Consider the following 23,086-nt stretch of genomic DNA (forward strand, 5'->3'; position numbering starts at 1 on the left):
GATAACAGTGACGTTTACAAAACTTGTGTATATATTTAATGACAACAAAATGTACGTAGGACGGTTACGATAAATAGGTTTATTTATCACAGCAAAGAAAAACACCTCCCCTCTCCTTAGAAAAAAACCTGGCGGGGCGCCTGGGTGGCTCAGTCGGTTAAGCGGCCGACTTCGGCTCAGGTCATGATCTCACGGTCCGTGAGTTCGAGCCCCGCATCAGGCTCTGTGCTGACAGCTCAGAGCCTGGAGCCTGTTTCAGATTTTGTGTCTCCCTCTCTCTGACCCTCCCCCGTTCATGCTCTGTCTCTCTCTGTCTCAAAAATAAATAAACGTTAAAAAAAAAAAAAACTTAAAAAAAAAAAAACCTGGCTTAAGACAAAACACGTGGTTGATCCTCATTATTCATCAAAATTAAGTTCTATAAAGTCCACTGCAAACACTGTGTTAGCAAGTACTGAGCCCTTGCTCCTAGGGAAGATGCAGGTTAGGCTCCTATGAGAACCTTTTCTGTCAACCAATCGACATCAATCTTATATTTATTTGTTTAAAGATACCGTATGTATTGTTGATTCATGAACAATGAACTCACAGCCAACAGCACTGTAACTCATGCCTGAACAGAGCTTATCTAATACGTGTAATTTCTGAGGCGCCTGGGTGGCTCTGTTGGTTAAGCGTCCAACTTCATCTCAGGTCATGATCTTGTGGCCGGTGGGTTCAAGCCCCGCGTTGGGCTTTGTGCTGACAGCTCAGAGCCTGGAGCCTGCTTCACATTCTGCGTCTCCCTCTCTGTCTGTCCCTTCCCCGCTCATGCATGCGCGCGCGCGCGCTCTCGCTCTCTCTCGCTCTCTCTCTCTCTCTCTCTCTCAAAAATAAATACAAACATTAAAGAAAATTTTTAAAAATAATACATATAATTTCTCCCCAGGGCACATCACATAATCTTCCTGTGCTTAAGAATCATGGACAACACTTTGGCACTAAGCCTGAGGGTCATTTAAAACTAAATTCACCAAGAAAAAGCACAAAATGTGGAAAACATGTCACCAAGCAGATTATGAAAAGGACATCTGTTTACAAATGAATACTGAGAGCTCAAATAAAAAGGCAGAGCATAACGTTGCTCTACCTCAGCTGGGAACCTGCACGCTGGGGTGGATGTCTTTTGCCATTTTGCAGATTTGCAATTGACTGGAAAAGCAAAAGTATTTACAGTGGGTTTGCAAACAAATTTTACTAAGCAGCTGAATTTACATCTATAGGATCAGCTCCACTATGTAAAGTTAAGACACGAAAGAAACTCATGTATAAACTACGAAATATTCATGATCTGTGGACTTACCTTCCCAAGAAGTTTGACAAACAAAGGCCACAATTTTAACACATAAGTCTCATTCTTACTCATAAATAGCTTTTGGAGTTCTGAAAGTAATTTCTGCAAACAAATGCAAAAATATTTACCAAAAGACTCTTGGGAAAACAAAATATGCAGTATCAGACTATCTTAGTTGAATAGCTTTTCCCAATATTTTATTAGAAAATTTCCAAGTATATAGCAAAGCTGAAAGTTTTACATTGAATTTCCAAATATAAATACATACCATTAACATCTTACGATAACTGTCTTATCACAAATCTGGCCATTCCTCCATCTATCAATTGAGCTTAATTTTCTTCTACCAATATACGTTTCCCAGAAAACCAGCATGTATACCATAAGAGTTCAAATGATAACATTTTAACTTAAAAATACATTAACAGCTTCATGGGTAGCAGACACCTGAGAACATTTTAGTTCAAATTTACGAAGAATTTTATATATACTCTTGGAAAATAAATTTATCAAAATAAAAAAACTTGCAAAGACATTGGAGCTACTTTAGTAGTCTCCAAACATTACCATAAGGCCTCTCGAATTTTAAAAAATAAACAAAATCCCAGGTTTTAAAATCTGGAAGGCTCCCTCACTACACCTGGATTACTGAAGTTACCTCTGAAGTACCTTCCCTTCTTCTACTCAACTCTTCTAGAGTCTATTCTCAACACAGGCACAACAATCCCTTTAAAGCCCAAGTCAGTACATATAACGCTCAATACTCAAAACCTTCAAATACAGTTTTCAATAAAAGAAAGTGAAAAATTCCTTACAATATCCCCCAAGGTCCTATGTGATTTGGCCCTCTGTTCCTCTGACATCATCTCCTATCCTCTCACCCTCATTCACTCTATCATATTGCCCTTGCCAGTGTTCACTGAACACCAACTAACACACAACCATCAGAACAGGGCCCTTTGCTCTCAGTTTCTCCTGCCTGGAATTAACTTACTCCATATTATCCAAGTAGCTAATTCTTGTACCACTTTCAAATCATTGCTCAAATATCCTATTCTTTTTCCTTCCCTGACTGCCACACCCTTCCTCTACAATGGCACTCTTCATCTAGTCTGTTTTCCATCATGTTCTTCACTGAATATACTGTATTCTTTATTGCCTCTCCCACTAGACAATAAGCTCCACAAGTTCCTTTTGTTCTTTGCTATATTCAGTGTCTAAAACAATGCCTGGCATATACAGGTGCTAAATAAATATGTTACAAGAAATAAAGATAGAAAAGCTTATTAGGAAAAGTTATTAGTAAACAATACATTATATGCACTTATGTGCTTTAAATTTATACCTATTGAGATTGTGTAAAACAATCCAAATAGCACTCAAATTAGTTAATGTTCTCCCTTTTCCAGAAACGCAATCCCTTTCGGGGCGCCTCGGTGGCTCAGTTGGTTAAGTGTCCCAACTTTGGCTCAGGTCATGACCTCACATTTTGGGAGTTCAAGCCCCGCGTAGGGCTCGGTACTGACAGCCTGAAGCCTGCTTCTGATTCTGTATGTATCTCTCTCTCTCTGCCCCTCCCCTGCTCATGCTCTGTCTCTCCTGCTCTCAAAAATAAATAAACATTAAAAAAAAAAAAAAAGAAATGCAATCCCTTTCAATCACTATTCATTGGTGATGAAGTAAAATGCCTAGATCCTACAAACACTGAATAGACACTCCTTCCTTAATCTAGGAGCAGTGTGCCTACACTACCTTAAGCAATTACTTATGTTTTATTCGAAGAGGAACTTCCTATATCATAATGAAATGATACCACTATGAGCTCTAAGCTTGGGCCAGAAATTTACAATTCAGTATCCAAAAAAATCCTTAAAGTAATACTTACAGTAGTCATAAGCTGCTCTGTAATAGATGCTATTTCTTGTTGTTTTTGAAGCAACAACGGCATTCCCATCTCTAAAGCAGTTGCTCCTCTCAAATGTACCTTTTGGGCTGAATGAACCACTAAAGGTATGACCAGTTTTGCCCACCTAATTGACTCTTCTCCCATTTGAACTGGGGCTTGTTCAATTAGCCTATAATAAAAAAGTCAATGAATAAATTAGCTTGACCTCACCTTTTATGTCTAAACTACTAGGAAAATAACCAGCACAAAGAAATATACCTAGTACGGTCCATTTGTTTCAGAATATGTACATATACGCATACACACACACAGATCGAACTTTTACTTGCTAATTTGTAGATTTCCATATTACTTTTTTTTAATGGTTATTTATTTGTAGAGAGAGCACACACATGCAAGCGGGTGAGGGGCAGAGAGAAAGAGGGAGAATCCCAAGCAGGTGCCGCACCGTCAGTGCAGAGCCCAACTCGAGGCTCAATCTCAAAAACTGTGAGATCGTGACCTGAGCCAAAAATCAAGAGCCGGACACTTAACTGACTGAGCCACCCAGGCATCCCTAGTATCAATGTTTTTATACAATTAAATTTAACATTCTTTTAGAAGATAGCCAGAGAATGGTAACATGTGAGCATCACTCAGGGCATCAGAACACTAAGTAGAGTTAAGGCAAATAGCTCAATTAAAGAAAACTTTAAAGAATGGAAAAACGACGTAAGACAAATCACAGCAACAAAGTCTTCGTGCTGTTAGTATGTCCTTTAAAGCGCAGGGATGGATAGAAGTTAGGGGATTTTCCTGTTCTCCCATTTGCTGCTAGTCACTGTTATTGCCTTCTGACATATCCCCTAAGTCTACTTGAAAGCCTATTATTCTTTAAACTCTTCCAAAAGCTTTAATGGAAATAATTTTTAAAATCAGAACTCTGTTACCAGCACCAGCACAACCAAGACTTTTTCTTTATTTTTATGTACACTCTCTGCCCAACATGGGGCTCAAACATATGACCCCAAGATCAAGAGTCGCATACGTTACCAAATGAACCAGCCAGGCACCCCAACCAAGACTTTATTTTTATGACTCAGTAAAAGTAAACAAGGAAACCTACTAATTTAAACTCATCTAATTCCTTCTTTTTCCCGTTATCTTTTCTCCTTGAGACTTTTAGAAGACATTTTCGTTCTTTAAATGTCTAACTCAAGTTCCCAAAGTCCACTCTTTGAAGTGAATTCTAAATGTACTGCAATTATTCTTCCAAAGCAGCAAACTCATACCTTATGATGACATTTAATGCTTCATAATCAACAACAGCAGAATGCAGCTCTCCTCTATTAAATACTATTTCTAATGAATCAATTATAGTGGATACCTAAAAGACAGAACCAAATAAATACAAATCAAGTAAACCTGAATTTTTTAAGTGGTGCGTAGTTACGAAAACTTATATAAAAACTATACTCACTACTTTGCCAATGATTTCAGTGGAAAACGTCTGCTTGGATATCACCCAAAGTGCCCTAGTACGTACATTTTTGTCTGAGCTCTTAACACTGTCATTCAATTTTAAAAGCAGTTCTTCAATATCTGTGTCTGAAAAACAAGCAGCTTTAATTATGTAAAACAGTTTATATCCTTTAAAATCTCAAATATAGAAATAGAGCAAAACATACTCTACATTGTCAAAAAATTAAATGCATATCCAGAGATTAGGATCAGTGAACCAATGTTGGTATCAAACTTCTTCCCAAAACACAAAACTTTATCAAACAAACAATAGATTTAATTTTGTGCAACTGAAAAAACTGTACAGGCATCATTAATAGCCTTGAACATATAAGACAAATTTTGGCAAGATGTTATAAATCCTATACCTCTGCTCTAAAATGAACAACTTCTACTTTAGATTGGGAACATTTCCACAGATAAAAAAGAATGGGCAGAAACTTTACCTTCAGAAAGAAAGATGGTAATAACTTTAAGGAATCCTTATTCCCTATCCCTGATTTCTCCCTCTGTAAAGTTCACCTCCAAGGTTTGCATTAAAATGGCAAACTACAGGGGAGCCTGGGTGGCTCAGTGGGTTGAGAGTCAGACTCTCAGTTTCAGCTCAGGATCTCATGGTTTGTGGGTTGGAACCCCGCCCAATCAGGCTCCACGCTGTGAGCAGAGCCTGCTTGGGACTCTCTCTCCCTCTCTTTGCCCCTCTCTTGTTCTCTCAAATAAATTAAAAAAATAAAATAAAATGGCAAACTACAAAAGAATAATTAAGATTACTTGAAAACTTAGCTACTTTTGGTTCCAAATTACCCCAATACCACTACGTGAAAGATTTTCAATTCAGCATGTTCCTTAGTGCATATGCTTGTTTTATACTACAATAAACGACCATCTAAATTACTAACTTCTAAAGCAGATATGCTTTATACAGGAAAAGGTTCAATTTTCACTGCAATCATTTTTAAAATAGACTTATGCTCTTTTTAGAGCAAATTTTATGGTATCAGAGTTAAAGCTACATCTAGAAAAAAGATCTTCTAACGATGACAAAACATCATTTCTTTGTCAAAAGCAAATCCTAGACTACAAATCACAAAACTAATAGAAAAGTAACAGTACTTTTAACATATCAAACTATATTTATAAACTCTAAAAAATATTAAGTCATAATAAATTTACCTGATAATCCTGAGGTAATTTTGGGATTATACAAACAAAACCCCAAGGCCTGTAGAGCAGCACTACTGAGGTCTGAGTTTTGACTGGAAATGTGAATCTGTAAAAACAAAAAGCACATTTGTTACAAACAATTACAACCGTAAATAAATTCTTAAGGAACAAAAGTGGACCAGAAAACAAAATTATTTTAGCCTAATCAATCAAATGTTTGAGTAGATAAAAAAGGAATAGAATCAGGAGTCATGTACAAAGCTTGGCCAAAACAGGAAGAATGGCACTAGATACAGACCACCTAAAAAAAAGTGTTCTCTTAAAAGATAAAGAATGTCTCCAACTCCACACACCTGAAGGCAATAAAAAAAGACAACAAATGGAAAATGCTGAAGACACCTCCACAAAAGATAGGCAAAAGACTCAAAGACAAAAGCTGACATTCTAGCTTTAGAGTGGAGTGACACCTCTACGACAGGGAGGAATTGGAATGTAACATTTACTGAGAATCTAAAGTGATAGAAGCTCTAAGCATTATCTGAATCTTTTGAAAGAAATCCCTACTTTGCAGATTGGAAAATTTGAATGTCCATCTGGAATTCAAAGCCCAATCCATATTATGTATGTGAAAGCTGTAAAATCCCAAACCTGTCAAAGGTAATCTTGCTATATTCCCCAACCCTACAATTATTTGTAACCCTGTGTTTTTCTTGGTACTATTTCCCATTCCAAAGTGATTTATCTTCAAATCCTCCCACTGCTCTGAATCAGATATCCAAGAAATTCTCAGCTATTTGCTGCTCTTGAGCAGGAAAAACAGTCAAGTATATGAACAGACACTTCCTTGGGACACCTCTTTTATAATTAAACAAAACAATAAAAAAGACCAAACTCTGGAGCATAAGAGACAACAGAACAACCAGTTCAAAGAACCACAAAAAGATAGTCTTAAACACCTAAGACTTTGAGAGCTACTGCTGTATCTCCAGGAGAATATCTATGATCAACTTTTATTAAATATATATTGCCTGAAAGTATTCCTTAACAGTGTTGTCTTCAAGAATGCTTGGGGCGGGGGTGGGGGGGGGACACCTGGGTGGTTCAGTGGGTTAAGTCTCTGACTTCAGCTCAGGTCATGTTCTCCAGGTTCAGGTTCGGGAGTTCGAGCCCTGTGTCAGGCTCTGTACTGACAGCTTGGAGCCTGGAGCCTGCTTCTGATTCTGTCTCCCTCTCTCTGCCCCTCCCCACCTTCATGCTTTGTCTCTCTCTCAAAAATAAATAAACATTAAAAAAAAATGTTGTGGGTTCCTAGACTTGATACTAACAGTATTCTAAATACAGAAACATGTTGTATTTCGACCAGCCTGGTTCTTGTTCTAAAGGAGTTCAATTATCCTTGCAGTGCTTAATAATTCACCCAGAAAGCTTTTGTTGATTGTCAAGCTTCTGTTGATTTTACTATTAACCACCCACATGCTTCCAAATAATTATTCATCAGGCATTTAAGTTACAAATTCTATTAACAGTGCATGCCACTGAGTTCCTGATCTTGCATGTTCTCAAACACCAAGTTTATAAAAATGCATGTTTTCATGGCATCCAATATACTGCTGGAATGTGAAAAATGGTAAGGAAAAAAATGAGACAATACGATTAACGTTGTTTAATAATACTATTAACAAGCCTTGAACTACTACACAAAAAAGCTCCTGCTTACATGAACAAAAAGCACTGAGGACTGTAAGAGGTACACTTAAGGATAAGGAGTACCTTAAATGCCTCAACATTTAGGCAGAAATCATGCTAAAATGTACACTAAATATGACAATACTTTTTTCTAAAGCACAAAAACACAGTCATAAAAATAAGAACTCTGGAGATTCAGTTCAACCTTTTCATTCTAAAAAGCAAGGAATTCAGAAGTTGGGTGTTAGGGGCAGTCACAAAGCCACTGTATACTCAAGTGAGGATAACAACAGAAGTCCTCAGTCTGATGTTAAACACCTCCCGACAAATAAGCAAAAAAGATAACAATAACAGTTTTTTAACCAGGCAAGAGTGGCAAAAACTGATGGTGAATGAGGGCTTTAAAAAAAAAAAAAAAAATGAATGCTACCCACAAAACAAAGACAAAATTACAGAAATTGTTTACTTAGAAGTACTCCTATCAAATGGCAGAAAACATGAAATAATCTCTGATAATTGCTTTTAAATTAAAAGCACAGGTTTTAGATTATGTAGCCATAGGCAACATTAGGCAAGTTAAACCAATTTCTTCTACAAAGTGGGGATTAAGGAGTACCCTCATAGGGACATAGAGGATTAAGTGGCAGAATACATGTAAACTAATTTTAAAAGTACTTGATACATATTAAGTACTCAAAATAATCCTGCTTTTGTTTCATTTCAAAATTTTTTTGAATTTATTCATTCTGAGAGAGCAGGGAGAAGCAGAGAGAGAGGAGAGGGAGAATCCCAAGCAGGCTCCGAGCTGTTAGTTGGGAGCCCAACTCGAACTCAGGAACCATGAGATTATGACCTGAGTCAAAATCAAGAATCAGAGGCTACACTGACTGAGCCACCCAGGCGCCTCTCATTTCAAAGCTCTTTTGAGTGGGGCACCTGGGTGACTCAGTCAGTTGAGCATCTGACTTTGGCTCAGGTCATGATCTCACGGTTGGCGGGTTGCAGCCCTGTACTGAGTTCAGAGCCTGGAGCCTACTTAGGATTCTGTGTCTCCCTGGCCATCTCTCCCTCTCCCCCACTCACAATCACTGTCTCTCTGAAAAAATAAATATTATAAAAAACAACAACAAAGTTCTTATGAGTTAGCTGGTAAAATCTTTTTCCTACAAAGTAAAAACCATTCAATAAACAGAGACATACTTTTAAAACTCTGAATAGCCGAGAAAGTTTTCTCTCAATTTCCATAATGACTTCTTTTCCATCTTCTCCAGTCATTCGACTTAAAAGCAGAAAGAACACAAGGTTATGCAAATGACACACAAAAGAAATTATAATCATTCCCTAAAATACTCACTTGTATACTCTTTTCTACAATTTGTTAGAACTCTACCAATTTGATTGGTCCAGTGCTTAAAATATTTAATACTTGTATATACAATTTATCATGTAATAATGTCCAAAATTAACGCAGAAAAAAACCCTAAGAATAACTTTTGCATCCAAAGTGTACACATTTGGACAGTATCACTATGTGAAAAGGAAACATGAAAACCTAGCTCCAATTACCAATTTACTAGAAATTTACTGTGCCTTTATAGTTTTGTGCCAATTGTTACAATTGTTAGCATTTCCAAATAACTACAGATAATTCAGCAAAATACGATTTGCAAAGAAAAAAATACTGCAAGGCATTTGCAATTAAAACTGAAACCCGGGTTACTGCTCCCTATTAAAAAAGCAATTCTGGGTTGCCACGTTGCCCCAAATACATGGGCAACTTACACTGAAAACCATCCCGCCAGCACACCCACTTCTAACGCAACTTAAAAAAAAAAAAAAAAAAAAAAAATGCTTCGCCTGCGAGACGCACGTGCGGGCTTCCTCATTCCAAACACACGCCCTGAGCGCTGCAGCAACACCGGGGACGTCACTTAGCACGCAACACCACCCCCCACCTTGCCCACGACCCCGGCGTCCTCATAGCAAGCAGACTTCCAGAATACACAAACTGTTTTGCGTGCCCCACCGCAACTATCTCCTCCCCAACCCCAGCGGCCCTTACCTGGTCAGAGTCAGGTAAGCGTCGGTCTGCTCTCCAAGGGGGGCGGAAGGGTCTTCCAAAGTCTCCAACAGCGGCGCCAGGGGGCTTGCACCCGGGGCCGTCATGTCGGCCACCCTGAGGCATGAACCGGAAAAGGAGAAAATCCAGTGACCGACAGAAACAGCCCCGCAGTAGCTCGGTCGGAGTCCGGGCCCCAGACCCGAGCGCCCGACCCCAGCTTCACTGCACCACTGCGTCTACATGCCTGGCCCCTGGCCCCCAAATCCAAGACTCTAACCTCCTCCTGAGCCTCGCAACACGCAGCGGGGTCCACGCTGCGCTCCGGCCCAGGCCCGCTCCCGCCACCACTTTCCCGGGCAGCTTTCAACAGTGGGAGGAGACCCGCGGGGGGCGGGAGAAGCCCGGGGAGCAAGGCACCTCGCGCGAGGGGGCGGAGGGTGAGCCTCACTGAGGGTTCCTCGCGGCCTAGCACTGTGACCCAGATATTTACCCCACGTACGAAGATCAGGACTGCGTCCTCTCCGCCGCTAGCCCGCGGCACCCGGACGCAGCCGGAACTCGACTTTCCCGGCTCGGGCTGTTTACTCTCGCGTGCGGCTCGCTCCCGCCTAGGCCAAGATGGCAGCGGGGGCGGGCCCACGAGCGCGCGGGAGCAGGGCAGGCCTGACGGGAGAGCCTCGAGCCAATCCAACAGGCAGCGGCGCGCCTAAATCATCGATCGCCTCCCTGGTCTGTCGGCTGCTTAGTCTCTCCCATCAGGGCATCTTGCAGGTGGGGGTGTTTGGGCCTAAATTTAAACGGCGAGGGACTTGAAATTCAAAATGTGAGTCGCCGAAGTTCATCAGACTAAACTTAGTGGGCCTTCAGACTCTTTTCAAACTCCAAGCCCTGTGCTTCTTGAAATATTAGCAACAAATCATACAGTAAGAGGAGATGGGACCATATTGTAATGTTTAAGACTAGGAGCTGCATCGGGGCTCCTGGGTGGCTCAGTCGGTTAAGTGTCGGACTTCGGCTCAGGTCATGATCTCACGGTCCGCGAGTTCGAGCCCCATGTCAGGCTCTGTGCTGACAGCTCAGAGCCTGAAGCCTGCTTCGGATTCTGTGTCTCCCTCTCTCTCTGACCCTCCCCCGTTCATGCTCTGTCTCTCTCTGTCTCAAAAATAAATAAACATTTTAAAAAAATTAAAAAAAAAAAGACTAGGAGCTGCATCTAGATTGTTGTATATTCAAAACCTAGCTCTGTGTGACGTTAGCAAATTAAACAACCTTTCTATGCCTCAATTTCCTTCTCCAGAATATAGCAATGATGTTTGTAACTACTTCAGGTGAAAGTGAAGTGATGATAGGTAGGAGAATCCTAGGGTTTCCAAATTTTAAGTGTACATAACAATGGCCTGGGGATATTCATGATTAAAGTGCAGATTTCTGGGCCCCACCTTTAGACATTGTAATTCAGTAGATTTAGGTAGCTCCCGAGGATCTGCATTCCTTTATTTAGGCCCCAGGTGTGGAAGGGTGGGAGGTTGGTCAGGACTTCGCACTTGGAGAAAGGACTGGAAACCCTTGACGAACAATTAATATGCTGCTCCCCTTATCTTAGGCCTCTGAGCACTGTCGATATCACCCAGGATTGTATCAACTTCAACTCAGGCATCTAAGGCCCAACAGCAAGTGGTTCGTCCACTTCAACTTAACAGGTTTCAGATCCCCTACCCCGAAAGTCTCCTCTTACCCTGAGCACAGCTATCAGCTCCAGAGGTCAGGACTGCCTTTTGCCCTTCTCTGTTCCTAGCCAAGTGTCTGCCAAACTAAGTGCTCAATACAGAGCATGTTTCTTAAGCAAAAAAATGAAAGAAGAAAGGGAAGGAGACATAAACAGATCTTGTGAGCCAAACTACAGAAATTGAGGGCTTAAAAAATTGTGAAGACTTGTGTCTGGGTGAAATGTAGAGACACTATAGAAGAAATGGTAGCGAAAGGTTTTCAGTGCAGCGTGATAATGAGTTCTATAACCCTCAGAGGAATTTATTTGTTCCTCATTTTCTGGGCTTTGGCAAGACAACACAGATACTGAAGAAAGTAAAGGGATTATTAGACAATAAATGAAATACATGGTTAGGTTCACAACATTAAGATTTCAGTATAGTAGAGTTGTGTTGGAAAGAGAGAGGACTTGAAACCAATTTTTTTAATGTGACTATGAGATGAGATTAGTGAAAAGAACATTGAGTTTGCCTTAAGACAAATACCTCCGCCCAATCCTTTTATGCCTTCCTCTGCTTTATTCTTCCAGCACTTATCACTACCTGATATTGTATCATATGTCTATTTTTTATTGTCTATCTCTCCCCATGAGAATGTAAATTCCTTGAGTATAGGGACCACAAAGAAGAGGTTGGGGTGGTCATGTTGCTCGTACCTCTTTCAAATGCATAGTCCCTTGATCTTAGTAAAATGTTTGGTAGCATTTTATCATTGTCACTGCCAGTGACTGAAATCCTTCAGTGGTTCCCATCAATCATAGGATAAATTTCAGGGGGCTCCTGGGTGACTCAGTCAGTTAAGTATCTGACTTCAACTCGGGTCATGATCTCAAGTTTGTGAGTTTGGGTCCCATGTTGGGCTCTGTGCTGACAGCTCAGAACCTGGAGCCTGCTTCAGATTCTGTGTCTCCCTCTCTCTCTGCCCCTCCCCTGCTCCTGCACACATGTGCATGCTCGCGCTCTCTCTCTCTCTCTCTCTCTCTCCTAAAAATAAATAAACATTAAAAGATTTTTTTTTAAAAAACTATAGGATGAATTTCAAAACATGGAAGCCTATGATGATTGGGTCACTGCTAACACTTCATATCCAGCCTTACCTCCGCTTCAGCTAAGTTCGAAACAGTCTGCAGGGTCTCTATTCTGTCTTTGAAGATCTGTGTTGTTCCTTGTGTTTAGAACATTAATCCCCTTTTTCAAGTGTAATAAACAAGGGTGTATTAAAATCACAACTTTTTATTAAATCCTTCCCTTATCTACTCTTCCCCCGAGGAAAAGTAAATGCTTGTACCTCCATGCTGACATAGCTCTTTATTCAGAGATCTGTTGAAATAAGTATCTTGGTAATTTATTATTGTTTATATATGTCTGCCTTATATGTCTGCAGTGGCAGAGTTGAGGGTTGGTCTGAGGACAATTGTTCTAGCCTAATCTCAATCAGTGCCCCTCCCTCTTTTTTGGTATTTTCTCAGACCTCAGCTAAAGTGCTAAGAGATTACAGAGTCATTAAGACAAATCCCCTTCCCCACCCATACCCCTCTCTCCACACCCTTCCAAATGAGATTACTATCCCTGAGCTTCTCTTTTATAGAAATTCTAAAACTACCACCATGAATCTTGTCTTGCTAGACAATAAGTTCGTAGTACCTGGCACCCAATAAGTACATTCTGAATTAATTTTTTTTATTAAAAAAAATTTCTTTTTAATGTTTTTATTTATTTTTGAGACAGAGAGAGACAGATCATAAGTAAGGGAGGGGCAGAAAGAGGGGGAGACACAGAATCCGAAGCAGGCTCCAGGTTCCGAGCTGTCAGCACAGAGCCCGACACGGGGCTCGAACTCACCGACTGTGAGATCATGACCTGAGCTGAAGTCGGAGGCTTAACCAACTGAACCACCCAGGCGCCTCATTCTGAATTAATTTTTTATGTATTAATTCATCCGTCTTTTCATTTAATCATTTAACTAATATACAATTTCTATCTTCTTTGCTTATTCAAATCCTGCATCTCTTTTTGTCCTCAGAAGATCATGAAAAGCCTTGCACCTTGCACCTTGCACAATCCAGTATTGCTTCTAACTTCACAATTTCTGTCTTTAACCACATCATTACTCAGCAGATATCAACCCTATAATCGTAGGTCTCTCAATGACTCCTTTTTCCTACTTGCCCCCGGTAGTCCTTATGATTCTTTCTATCTAATAATTCTTAGACCTGTCCACCTAATATCTACCTAGGGTCTCAATTTATGACCTTAACATAATCATTTCAAGATTATAGCATGCTTTTCAACTGCTTTTTATTGAGTGCTAGGTGTTACCTGGACAGTATCTCTTTTATTCTTCCCCGTGGTTTTAAGACAAAAAAGTACTTTGCTTGAATTTACAAATAAGCAATGTGAAGCTTACCTAGTAAAATAGAGAACTTTAATGTAGTCATAGTAACTCTAGAGCTAACCTACTTAAGTTACATTCATTCATCAATATTTAATGAGATCTCCCCTGCATAAACCACTGTGGTGGTGTGGTTTTCATAGTAGATTTATTCTTGAACATGGTAAGAATTCAATATAAAGAGTCCTATGGATGCTCACTATTTACAGGACCCCTATAGTAATTCATTTAGTGAAGTATCCATCTGTAATCCAAATTACTAGAGTTAATGCAGTGGGCCAGCTTTGGAACAAAATAGATGAGGATTCAAATACTGGTGCTGCCACTGTGTGACTTGAGATCTTCCAGAAAGATGCTTAACTTCACCATGTCTTCAACAATAAAATGAGAAGAAAAATACCAACATCAAAGTTCAGTAAATGGTAACTATTGTTGCCCAGTGTCTAGCATAAATGCTAGCACATAGTATTTAATAAGTGCTTATTACACGAATACATGAATATACTAATTAAAATTTTTGCAAATTTTTTTCTGAAATGTATTCATTAGTTTAATTTTCATCATTTAAAAATTGTGGACTTGGGGTGCCTGGATGACTCAGTCGGATGAGCATCTAACTCTTGATTTAGGCTCAGGTCATGATCATGAATTCAAGCCATGTGTTGGGCTCTGTGCTGACAGTGTGGAGCCTACTTGGGATTCTCTCTCTCTCTGCCACTTCCCTGCTTGTGCTCTCTCTTTCAAAATAAATAAAATAAATAAACTTTAAAAAATAATAATAAATAAAAATAAAAATTGTGGAGTATAAGAGTTCTGGGAGACATTTGAAATGTTACCCACCATGGTAACTATTTTACAGAATTTATTTAAAGAAAGCTCCACTTTGAGGTTTTTTAAGTTCCGCGTTTTCAATCGATCCCCTGATGAACTTTGCAGCAGGTAACACATGAAAAAACAAAAAGGTTTTTAAAGATTATTTTATCCCATCAGCTAGTTCATATACAGTAAATATACACAGCTAATAATGCCCAGTGACCTGTGACTAGCCTGAAATCTGTTACCCTTACATTCAGACTTATCCCACAATGTTATCAAATCGTAATAACCAAGAGGTTCTAAGCTTTAATCTTCCCACTGAGCTGGGCAAAGAGTTTCTACTATTTATGACCAAACCAACTCTTTTTTAGATGAGAAAATTGAGCCCCTTTGAGTTCAAATGAAGAGAGGCAACATAGTATAAGGGCTAAACCTGGAGTCCAGTTGATAAGGTTTGAATCTTTGCTGTGTGGCATTGTCAAGTCACTCAACCTCTTGTACCTCAATTTCTTTATCTGTAAAATGGGACTAATTGCACTTACCTCATAGGTATCTGAGGTATAGGTAAGTTCATAGACAGAAATTGCCTCAACAATGACTGGGTACATGTTATAAATATTCAGAAAATGTTAGCCAGAGATTCATTAGTTTCTCCGATTCAAGTAAGACAACATTTATAAAACCACAAATGCTTCCAAAAAGAAAACCCCAAAACCCAAACCCTATTTTCATTTAAAGTGGTTTCCTAGTCCACATTAAAATAATGTGACTATAGCCATCAGCAATAACTTAATGTTGTATATCTTGAAGTGTGATTCCAGAATCAGTGCATCAAAATCCCCGGGGAGCTTCTTTATATGCAAATATCTGGACCATACCTCTCAGAGCTACTGAACCAGAAGTTCCAGGACAAGCCCCATAATCTGCATTTTTAATATGTACCCCACATGATTCTTTTTAGCATCAAATCTGAGATTCCTACTGTGTACAATGCACAAATTTTCTTTAACTTTTATAGCAGAAATCCTTTGCCTATGTCTCAAAACATTCATGGAGAAAAACAAAAGTCTTTTATAAGCTCAAGAACTACAAAAATAATTGAAACTGACAGCTTTGAGGAGCCAAAAGGGAAAGTGACTCATTGTTATGCTTCAGGCCTTTCTGGACAAAGAACATAATTACAAATTTAGAAAATTAATCCATTTTTAATTCATCACCAGGAGTAGTCATGGCAGGATTAAAGGTTCTATTTTTCTTGATCACTGGGTTAAGGAAATTTTTCTTAAACTGTCTAGTCTATTAAATTAATATAACTGACAATTTTAAATCCCCTGAGTGTAGTATGGATAAAACAGAATTTTTATTTGTAAGCTTGGTTGTCTGCTCTCATATGATACTAGTGGAAATACAAATTGGTACAACCTCCAGGAAGGACAATTTGTGGTATTTATCAAAATTTTAAGTTCTCAAAGTTGTTTTTTTTATAAAAAAATTTTTTTTAACGTTTATTTATTTTTGAGACAGAGAGAGACAGAACATGAACGGAGGAGGGTCACAGAGAGAGGGAGACACAGAATCTGAAGCAGGCTCCAGGCTCTGAGCTGTCAGCACACAGCCTGACCCAGGGCTTGAACTCACAGACTGCGAGATCATGACCTGAGCCGAAGTCCGATGCTTAACCGACTGAGCCACCCAGGTGCCCCAAGTTCTCAAAGTTTTGATGCAGAAATTCCACTTCTAAATGATTACCCCACAAGTGTACTCACTCATGTGTAAAATAAACTATGAAGACTTTTGTTCATTGCAGAGTTGTTTGTAAAAAAAAAAAAATTTTAGACAAAACCAATGCTAAAGAGATTATGGCACATCTATACCATAAAATACTATGCAACTCTCTATGTGCTATATATAGTGCTTTCCAAAATATATTTGATGGAAAGAAAGTTTCACTAAAAGGAACCAGATTTTCTTAGATAAATAGCTAATTCTAGGGCTGGGGCTGAAAAATGTATAAGAGCCTGGAACATCTTTTTGTGTCAGAAAACAAACAAGTGCTTAAAAAGTTAGGAAACATGTTAAAAGACCCCAGAGACAGCTTGAAGGGCTCCCATGACTGAATCTGGAATGATAGATTATAAACTATTAAATAAAAAAAGAATCTATGAGCCCCTAGTGATACTAAAATATATAAATAAGTAAATGCAAAAATAAATAAATTTATATTTATATATATACAGAAGGAATAAATAATAAATATATATATACATGCATATGTATATGTATATATGTGTGTGTGTGTGTGTGTGTGTGTGTGTTTATGTATGTATATATATATCAGAGAAGGAATGGCAGAGTTAGGAAATCACCATTTTGCAACCATGATTGTAATAATTGATTTGGGCAATAATCATCAGTAGGTACTAAAACCATTTAACAATGCAGCGCCTGAGTGGCTCAGTTGGTTAAGCATCCAACTTCAGGTCAGGTCATGATCTCACAGTTTGTGGGTGCGAGCCCTGCATTTGGCTCTGTGCTGACAGCTCAGAGCCTGGAGCCTGCTTCAGATTCTGTGTCTCTTTCTCTCTTTGCCCCTCCCCTGCTCCTGCTCTGTCTCTCTGAAAAATAAACGTTAAAAAATAAAATAAAACCACTGAGCAAAAGTCTGATGGGGAACAGTCTCAAAATATCTCCCCTTAAGACACTTATCAAGTAAGAAGAAACAAATGGTAACTTTACAGGGGAGACACCTGTGAAAACCATCAAAACTGGTACAGACTGATATGGTATGCCTGTTAAAAATTCATAACCTGAATCTATCCATGAGGAAAAAATCAGAAAAAACGTAACGAAACATATTCTATAAAAATAAACCAAAACTGGGACGCTTGGATGGCTCAGTTGGTTAAGTGTCTGACTTCTGCTCAGATCATGATTTCATGGTTCAGAGTTTGAGCCCCACATCAGGCTCTGTGCAGTGAGCTCAGAGCCTGAAGCCTGTTTCAGATTCTGTGTCTTTCTCTCTCTGCCCCTACCCTGCTCATGCTCTGTCTTTCTCTCTTAAAAATAAAATAAGCATTGGGGCACCTGGGTGGCTCAGTCGGTAAAGCGGCCAACTTTAGTTCAGGTCGTGATCTTGTGGTCTGTGAGTTCGAGCCCCGCGTCGGGCTCTGTGCTGACAGCTCAGAGCCTGGAGCCTGTTTCAGATTCTGTGTCTCCCTCTCTCTCTGACCCTCCCCTGTTCATGCTTTGTCTCTCTCTGTCTCAAAAATAAATAAATGTTTAAAAAATAATAAAAATAAATAAATAAAATAAGCATTAAAAAAATTTAAAAAAATAGTGAACCCGTTGTATGTTAACATAAACATTATATATAATGATAAATAACAAGGTTTTATGAAAAAAATAGAAACATGGAATGTTTTACTTTTTTGTAGGACTAAATAGAAGACAGCTGAGTTCTCATAAAGGCTTATGCCTTTAATTTATTGTGCTATGTTGCTTTTTTGAAGAATAGGAAGAAAACCCATCCTGGAACAAGTATGTAGTTAGAAGAGAGAGCAGTATTTTAATATCTTTTACAGACAATTGTGGATATTCTTCTTTGATGTAACACTGGAACTTGATAAATAATAGTTTCTTAAAGATTAATTGCAGTGGGGGCTTCTGGGTGGCTCAGTTGGTTAAAGTATTTGACTCCAGAGCTTAGCTCAGGTTGTGAGTTCAGGCCCCATGTTGGGCCCCATGTTGGACCTTGCATTGGGCCCCACATTGGGTGTGACGACTAATTTAAAAAAAAGATTAATTGCAATATGGAATCTGAAATCATATTAATGAACTTTTTATAGGCTGTTACATTAAAATACATTGGTCTGTCTTGAATTTTGAATCAGTCTTTTGCTCATGCATGACTTTGTATCAGTATGCATTGGTCATTTGAAAAGTATTAAGTCATTGAGTTATATGGCTGTTCCAAATCTTGATCAATTTCATTATACATTACCAAACATCACATTTGTTAATACCACTCCCAGTATCATCAGAAAGTTCTTTCTATTGGTATATATTTAGTAGTCGAATTTCTGTATGTGAGAACATTTAACTTTATAAAGCTATGGCAACTTGTTTTCTAAAGTGGTGTTCCCAGTTTATAATCCCACAAGGCAATTTTATAAAAAATCTCATTGATCCACATTTTTTCTAATACTTGGTAGTTTTAATTTGAACCAATCACACTGTGTAAAATATCTCACTGTGGTCTTGATCTGCACTTTTCTGATTATGAATTTGAGCAACTCTTTATATTTAGTCTCTTATGTGAAGTAGATGGCATGCCTTTCATTTATTCTTTTTTCTAACAGTTTTATTGAGATAATTCACATTCTGTACAATTTACCCATTTGAAGTGTACATTTAAGTGGTTTTCAGTATATTCATAGGAGTTGTACAACCATCACTGAAATCCATTTTAGATAATTTTCATCACCTCAAACAAAAAATCTTTGTACTTTTTAACTGTCACCTCCTTCTCCACCTAATACCACTCCATCCCATTCCCAAGTAACCACTAATCTACTTTCTGTCTCTATAGACGTGCCTGTCCTGGACATTTTATATAAATGGAATCATAATATGTGACCTCTTGTGACTGGCTTCTGGTACTAAGCATTTTGTTTTCTAGGTTTATTCATGTCAGAGTATGTATCAGTACTTCATTCTTTCTAATTGCTAAATAATATTCTATTGAATGATTATACCACTTTTTGTTTATTCATTTATACATTGGTGGATATTTGAAGTTAAATTAAAATCCTGGTCCAAAGCCAAATTAGGGGTTATAATTAAAGAACTCCCTAATCTTCAAAGATATACAAAATTTTACTACGGAATCCAGGATGCTTTATAGATACTTATTATTCTGGACTATAGATCTGTCCCAACTATAACTTAAAGGGAAAAATGTCTAAAATCAGTAAGGCATGAAAGAGTTGATTTTAAAAATGTAGCTGTGAAAAACTTTCAAATATAACAACAACAACAAAATACACCACATGCACATGCACACTTTCTTTCTCTCTCTCAAAAAATTAAAAATAAAATAAAATAACAACAATAAAAAAAAATTAAAAAAAAAAAACAAAGTGCCTAGCTGGCTAAGTTGGTTGAGCACCTGACTCTTGATTTTGGCTCAGGTCGTGGTCTTGAGGTTCGTGGGTTCAAGCCTTGTGTCAGGCTTTGTGCTGACAGCATGTGGAGCCTGCTTGGAATTCTCTCCTCTCTCTCTAACCTCCCCAACTTATGCTCATACATGCACTTTCTCCCTTTCTCTCTCAAAATAAATAAATAAATTTGAAAAAAAAATACACTATGTAAAGCAATTATAGAAGCCTTTCCTTTAAAGATAGACTAAAGATTTAAAAAGTTAAGTAAAAATACAAAGTATACTTCAAGAAACTTTCAAACAGTACTCTATTTTAGATTCAGTATCTGAAGTGAAAGGAGGCTTGTCTTCTATTTTTATAAGTGGGCTTACACCTAAATTAGAGGACTTAATAAAAAATAAATTAATTTGAATGTGTGAGATTGCCAGTTTAGAAAATAATCTGTGGCTCAATATTTTGAGATAGCTTTAAAAACAATCTATAAGGGCACCTGGGTGACTCAGTCAGTTGAGCATCCAACTTTTGATTTTGGCTCAGGTCATGATCTCACAGTTCCTGGGATCAAGCCCTGAGTCATTCTCCTCTCTCTTTCTCTCAAAAATAAATAAATAAACATTAAAAACAAAAAGATAGAAATCAATACATCTATGGCTCTCAAGGTGAAATAACCCAAAACGTCTCTGTTTTCTAAGATGTGGGAGCCTATAGACAAGAATATTTATAAATATAATGAGCAGAAGCGCCATTAAACAAACTACATACCACACTGGTGTGAAAACAGGACAACTGTCCACAAATCTGTCCAGTGATACAGGTAGCTGCAAGGTACACAAGAGCACTCAACAATCCCCAGTCCTTTTTCCAATTCCCAAGGGGAAAAAAACTGCTTTCCTGTTTATCACTCTATCTAACATTGGTTTCACCTCTATAGCAGAGCAAAAATTTTAAATTGTCTGAAAAGGAAAAAGAAAGACAAATGGACTTTTCATGAGAAAAGAACAAAAAAACATTTATTATTTTAGTTTGAGAGAGAAAGCGGGAGAGGGACAGAGGAAGAGAGAATCCTAAAAATGCCCCATGCTCAATGCAGAACCTGATGGCATGGTCGGGTGGGGGCGGGCTGGATCCTAGGACTCTTTATTTTAGTTAGAGAGAGCAGTTGAATATATACAGTAAATTATGAAAGAATTGAGGAGAGATAAACTTTATTTTCTTTGATTTAATAGAACCACTCAAGTAGTCAAAATCTTTAACAATTCAGTGTCTCAGCTATAATTGATATTTTGAGATCATTATCAGAAGAATATTCTTTATTCTCTGTGGTACAGTATCGTACAGAAAATAGTCAACATAGCAGGCCTGAACTGCTATCCTTGAAAAGGCACGTTTGCGAGATTGGCTCTTAGCTGGTATCTGGGAACTTAGGTTTTGGTAAGGTTCCCAACATTAACTGATAAAGGTGGCTTACTGAATTTTTTGTATGAATAATATGCTTTTTACTGAATACTTGCTCTTCTTTTTGAGAGTGTGGAATTTGGGTATGTGCCAGGTAGAGGGTGCTTACACGATTAGCCCCCAGTAGAACCCCAGGCACTGAAGCTTTAATGAACTTCCATGTTTGGCAACATGGCACATGTTTGTCACAACTCATTGCTACGAGAATTAAGCATGTCTTGTGTAACTTCACTGGGAGAGGACCCTTGGAAGCTTGCGTCCAGTTTCTCCAAGAATATGTCCTGGTGCCTTTTCTCTTTACTGATTTTGTTCTAAACAGTATATTCCCTATGCTCTTTAGCCTATACTCTTGCCTATACTCTTTAGCCTATGAGTCATCCTAGTGAATCATTGTACCTGGAGGTGGTCTTTGGGATCTCTAATCAAAACACTTACAAACGTAATAAGTAAGATTTACTTTTAGAGAAAAATATACAGCAGCTCTTATACACAATCAGATTATAGTACATCTTGATATGAGAATTCATATACTATATATAATTTAGGAAACTACCCCCCCAAATAGCTATGGTTCCAGAATTCCTATGGATGAAAGACTCCATAGACTAGGCATTTTAACTTGGAGCAGAGCCTATAAGATTACAGATTGATTTTTTTCCTTGATTTTTATAAATCTTTCTTTTTGTACAAGCAGCAAGCATGTACATGTTAGGCCATGCTCTATGGATCTTAACTCATTAGAAAAACATTGCCTATAAAACCTATCCCTTAAAGAAGAGGCAAAGGGCACCTGGGTGGCTCAGTTAGTTGAGCATCCGACTTCAGCTTGGGTCATGATCTCATGGTTCAGGAGCTCAAGCCCCACGTCAGGCTTTGTGCTGACAGCTCAGAGCCTGGAGCCTGCTTCGGATTCTGTGTCTCCCTCTCTCTCTGCCCCTCTCCCACTCGTGCTCTGTCTCTCACTGTCTTTCAAAAATAAATAAACATTTAAAAAAATGAAGCAAAATATGGAGCAGGTGGATGGAGTTGTTGGGGGAGGGCATTAGAGAAACAAAATAAATACACCTCCTTGTCCCAGAGCAATTACAAGCTTCAACAAATACATCAAACTAGCCTCAGATCTCGTATTAGACTTTAAGTCTATGTTGCTACACATGATAAGTCACTGTGGCTAGCAGAAACCACTCAATATTTTTTACTTATTAACTAATTATGAATTATCATTATTTTCTCTGTATATAACCAAATACTGTTGTAGCAACTTCATAACCCTACCCCATGGAGGAGAACCCCATACTTGTGTTTCTGTAATTCAAGATTTCCATGATCAAAACAGAACTTTTTGTTGTTGTTTGGTTGGTTTTGTTGTTGTTTTTAGCACCAAATTTATCAATTTTTAAAAATGAGATTTTTCCCAAAAGTGAAGAAAAAGAAACAAATCCAGTGTCTGCATTCCCAACCTTGATTCTGGGATAACTTCTTCACTCTGAGATCAAGTTGGCTCTCTGGGAATCCAATGGTGATATATGGGTTGAGGGTTCCTCTGTGATGGGTTTCTCTCTGCCCCTCTCCTGAGTTTTAGGGATGGATTTTTCATTGTGGGTGTGGTCCTCCTCACCTTCTTCCAATGCTGTGGAGAGATGGCCAAAATGGACTTGAGAGGAAGGTTGGGGATCCAGTCTTCATCTATCTCTGGAGATGACTGGTCACTGGTCAGCATGAGGGTGGCAGGGGTGGGGAGGTGCCTGAGAATCTGCTCTACCAGCTTGGGGTCAATGGGCAACTCCAGCAGCAGGACTATGAACTGGATCTTCCAGGAGTTGTTGTCTTGCACCATGGGTGGGGCT

At 38.6% G+C, this 23,086-nt stretch overlaps 1 protein-coding gene and 1 pseudogene across 5 annotated transcripts in view; both read right to left on the minus strand.

Moving 5' to 3' along the window:
• RIF1 (replication timing regulatory factor 1) overlaps positions 1-10,279 on the minus strand; it is a 75,799-nt gene extending 65,520 nt beyond the window's left edge. For 4 of the 5 annotated variants that reach the window (XR_007154460.1, XM_047869076.1, XM_047869077.1 and 1 more), the window contains exons 1-8: positions 9,929-10,029; positions 9,652-9,765; positions 8,790-8,868; positions 5,913-6,009; positions 4,699-4,826; positions 4,511-4,605; positions 3,219-3,408; positions 1,343-1,435 (exon numbers count right to left, since the gene is read on the minus strand). Coding sequence is in view for 4 of the 5 variants with exons in the window: in XM_047869076.1 (XP_047725032.1) it covers positions 1,343-1,435; positions 3,219-3,408; positions 4,511-4,605; positions 4,699-4,826; positions 5,913-6,009; positions 8,790-8,868; positions 9,652-9,755 (786 nt within the window). In the remaining variant the exon portion in view is untranslated. Of the gene's footprint in view, positions 1-1,342; positions 1,436-3,218; positions 3,409-4,510; positions 4,606-4,698; positions 4,827-5,912; positions 6,010-8,789; positions 8,869-9,651; positions 9,766-9,928; positions 10,030-10,141 lie in introns of those variants that run through there. The other variant, XM_047869075.1, reaches the window with a different exon arrangement.
• A 12,441-nt stretch (positions 10,280-22,720) lies between these two features.
• Positions 22,721-23,076, minus strand: LOC125171632 (protein phosphatase 1 regulatory subunit 1A-like; annotated as a pseudogene).
• Between the last annotated feature and the right edge of the window lie 10 nt (positions 23,077-23,086).

The sequence above is a fragment of the Prionailurus viverrinus genome, chromosome C1 (genome assembly GCF_022837055.1).
Source record: "Prionailurus viverrinus isolate Anna chromosome C1, UM_Priviv_1.0, whole genome shotgun sequence".
NCBI classification, from domain to species: domain Eukaryota; kingdom Metazoa; phylum Chordata; class Mammalia; order Carnivora; family Felidae; genus Prionailurus; species Prionailurus viverrinus.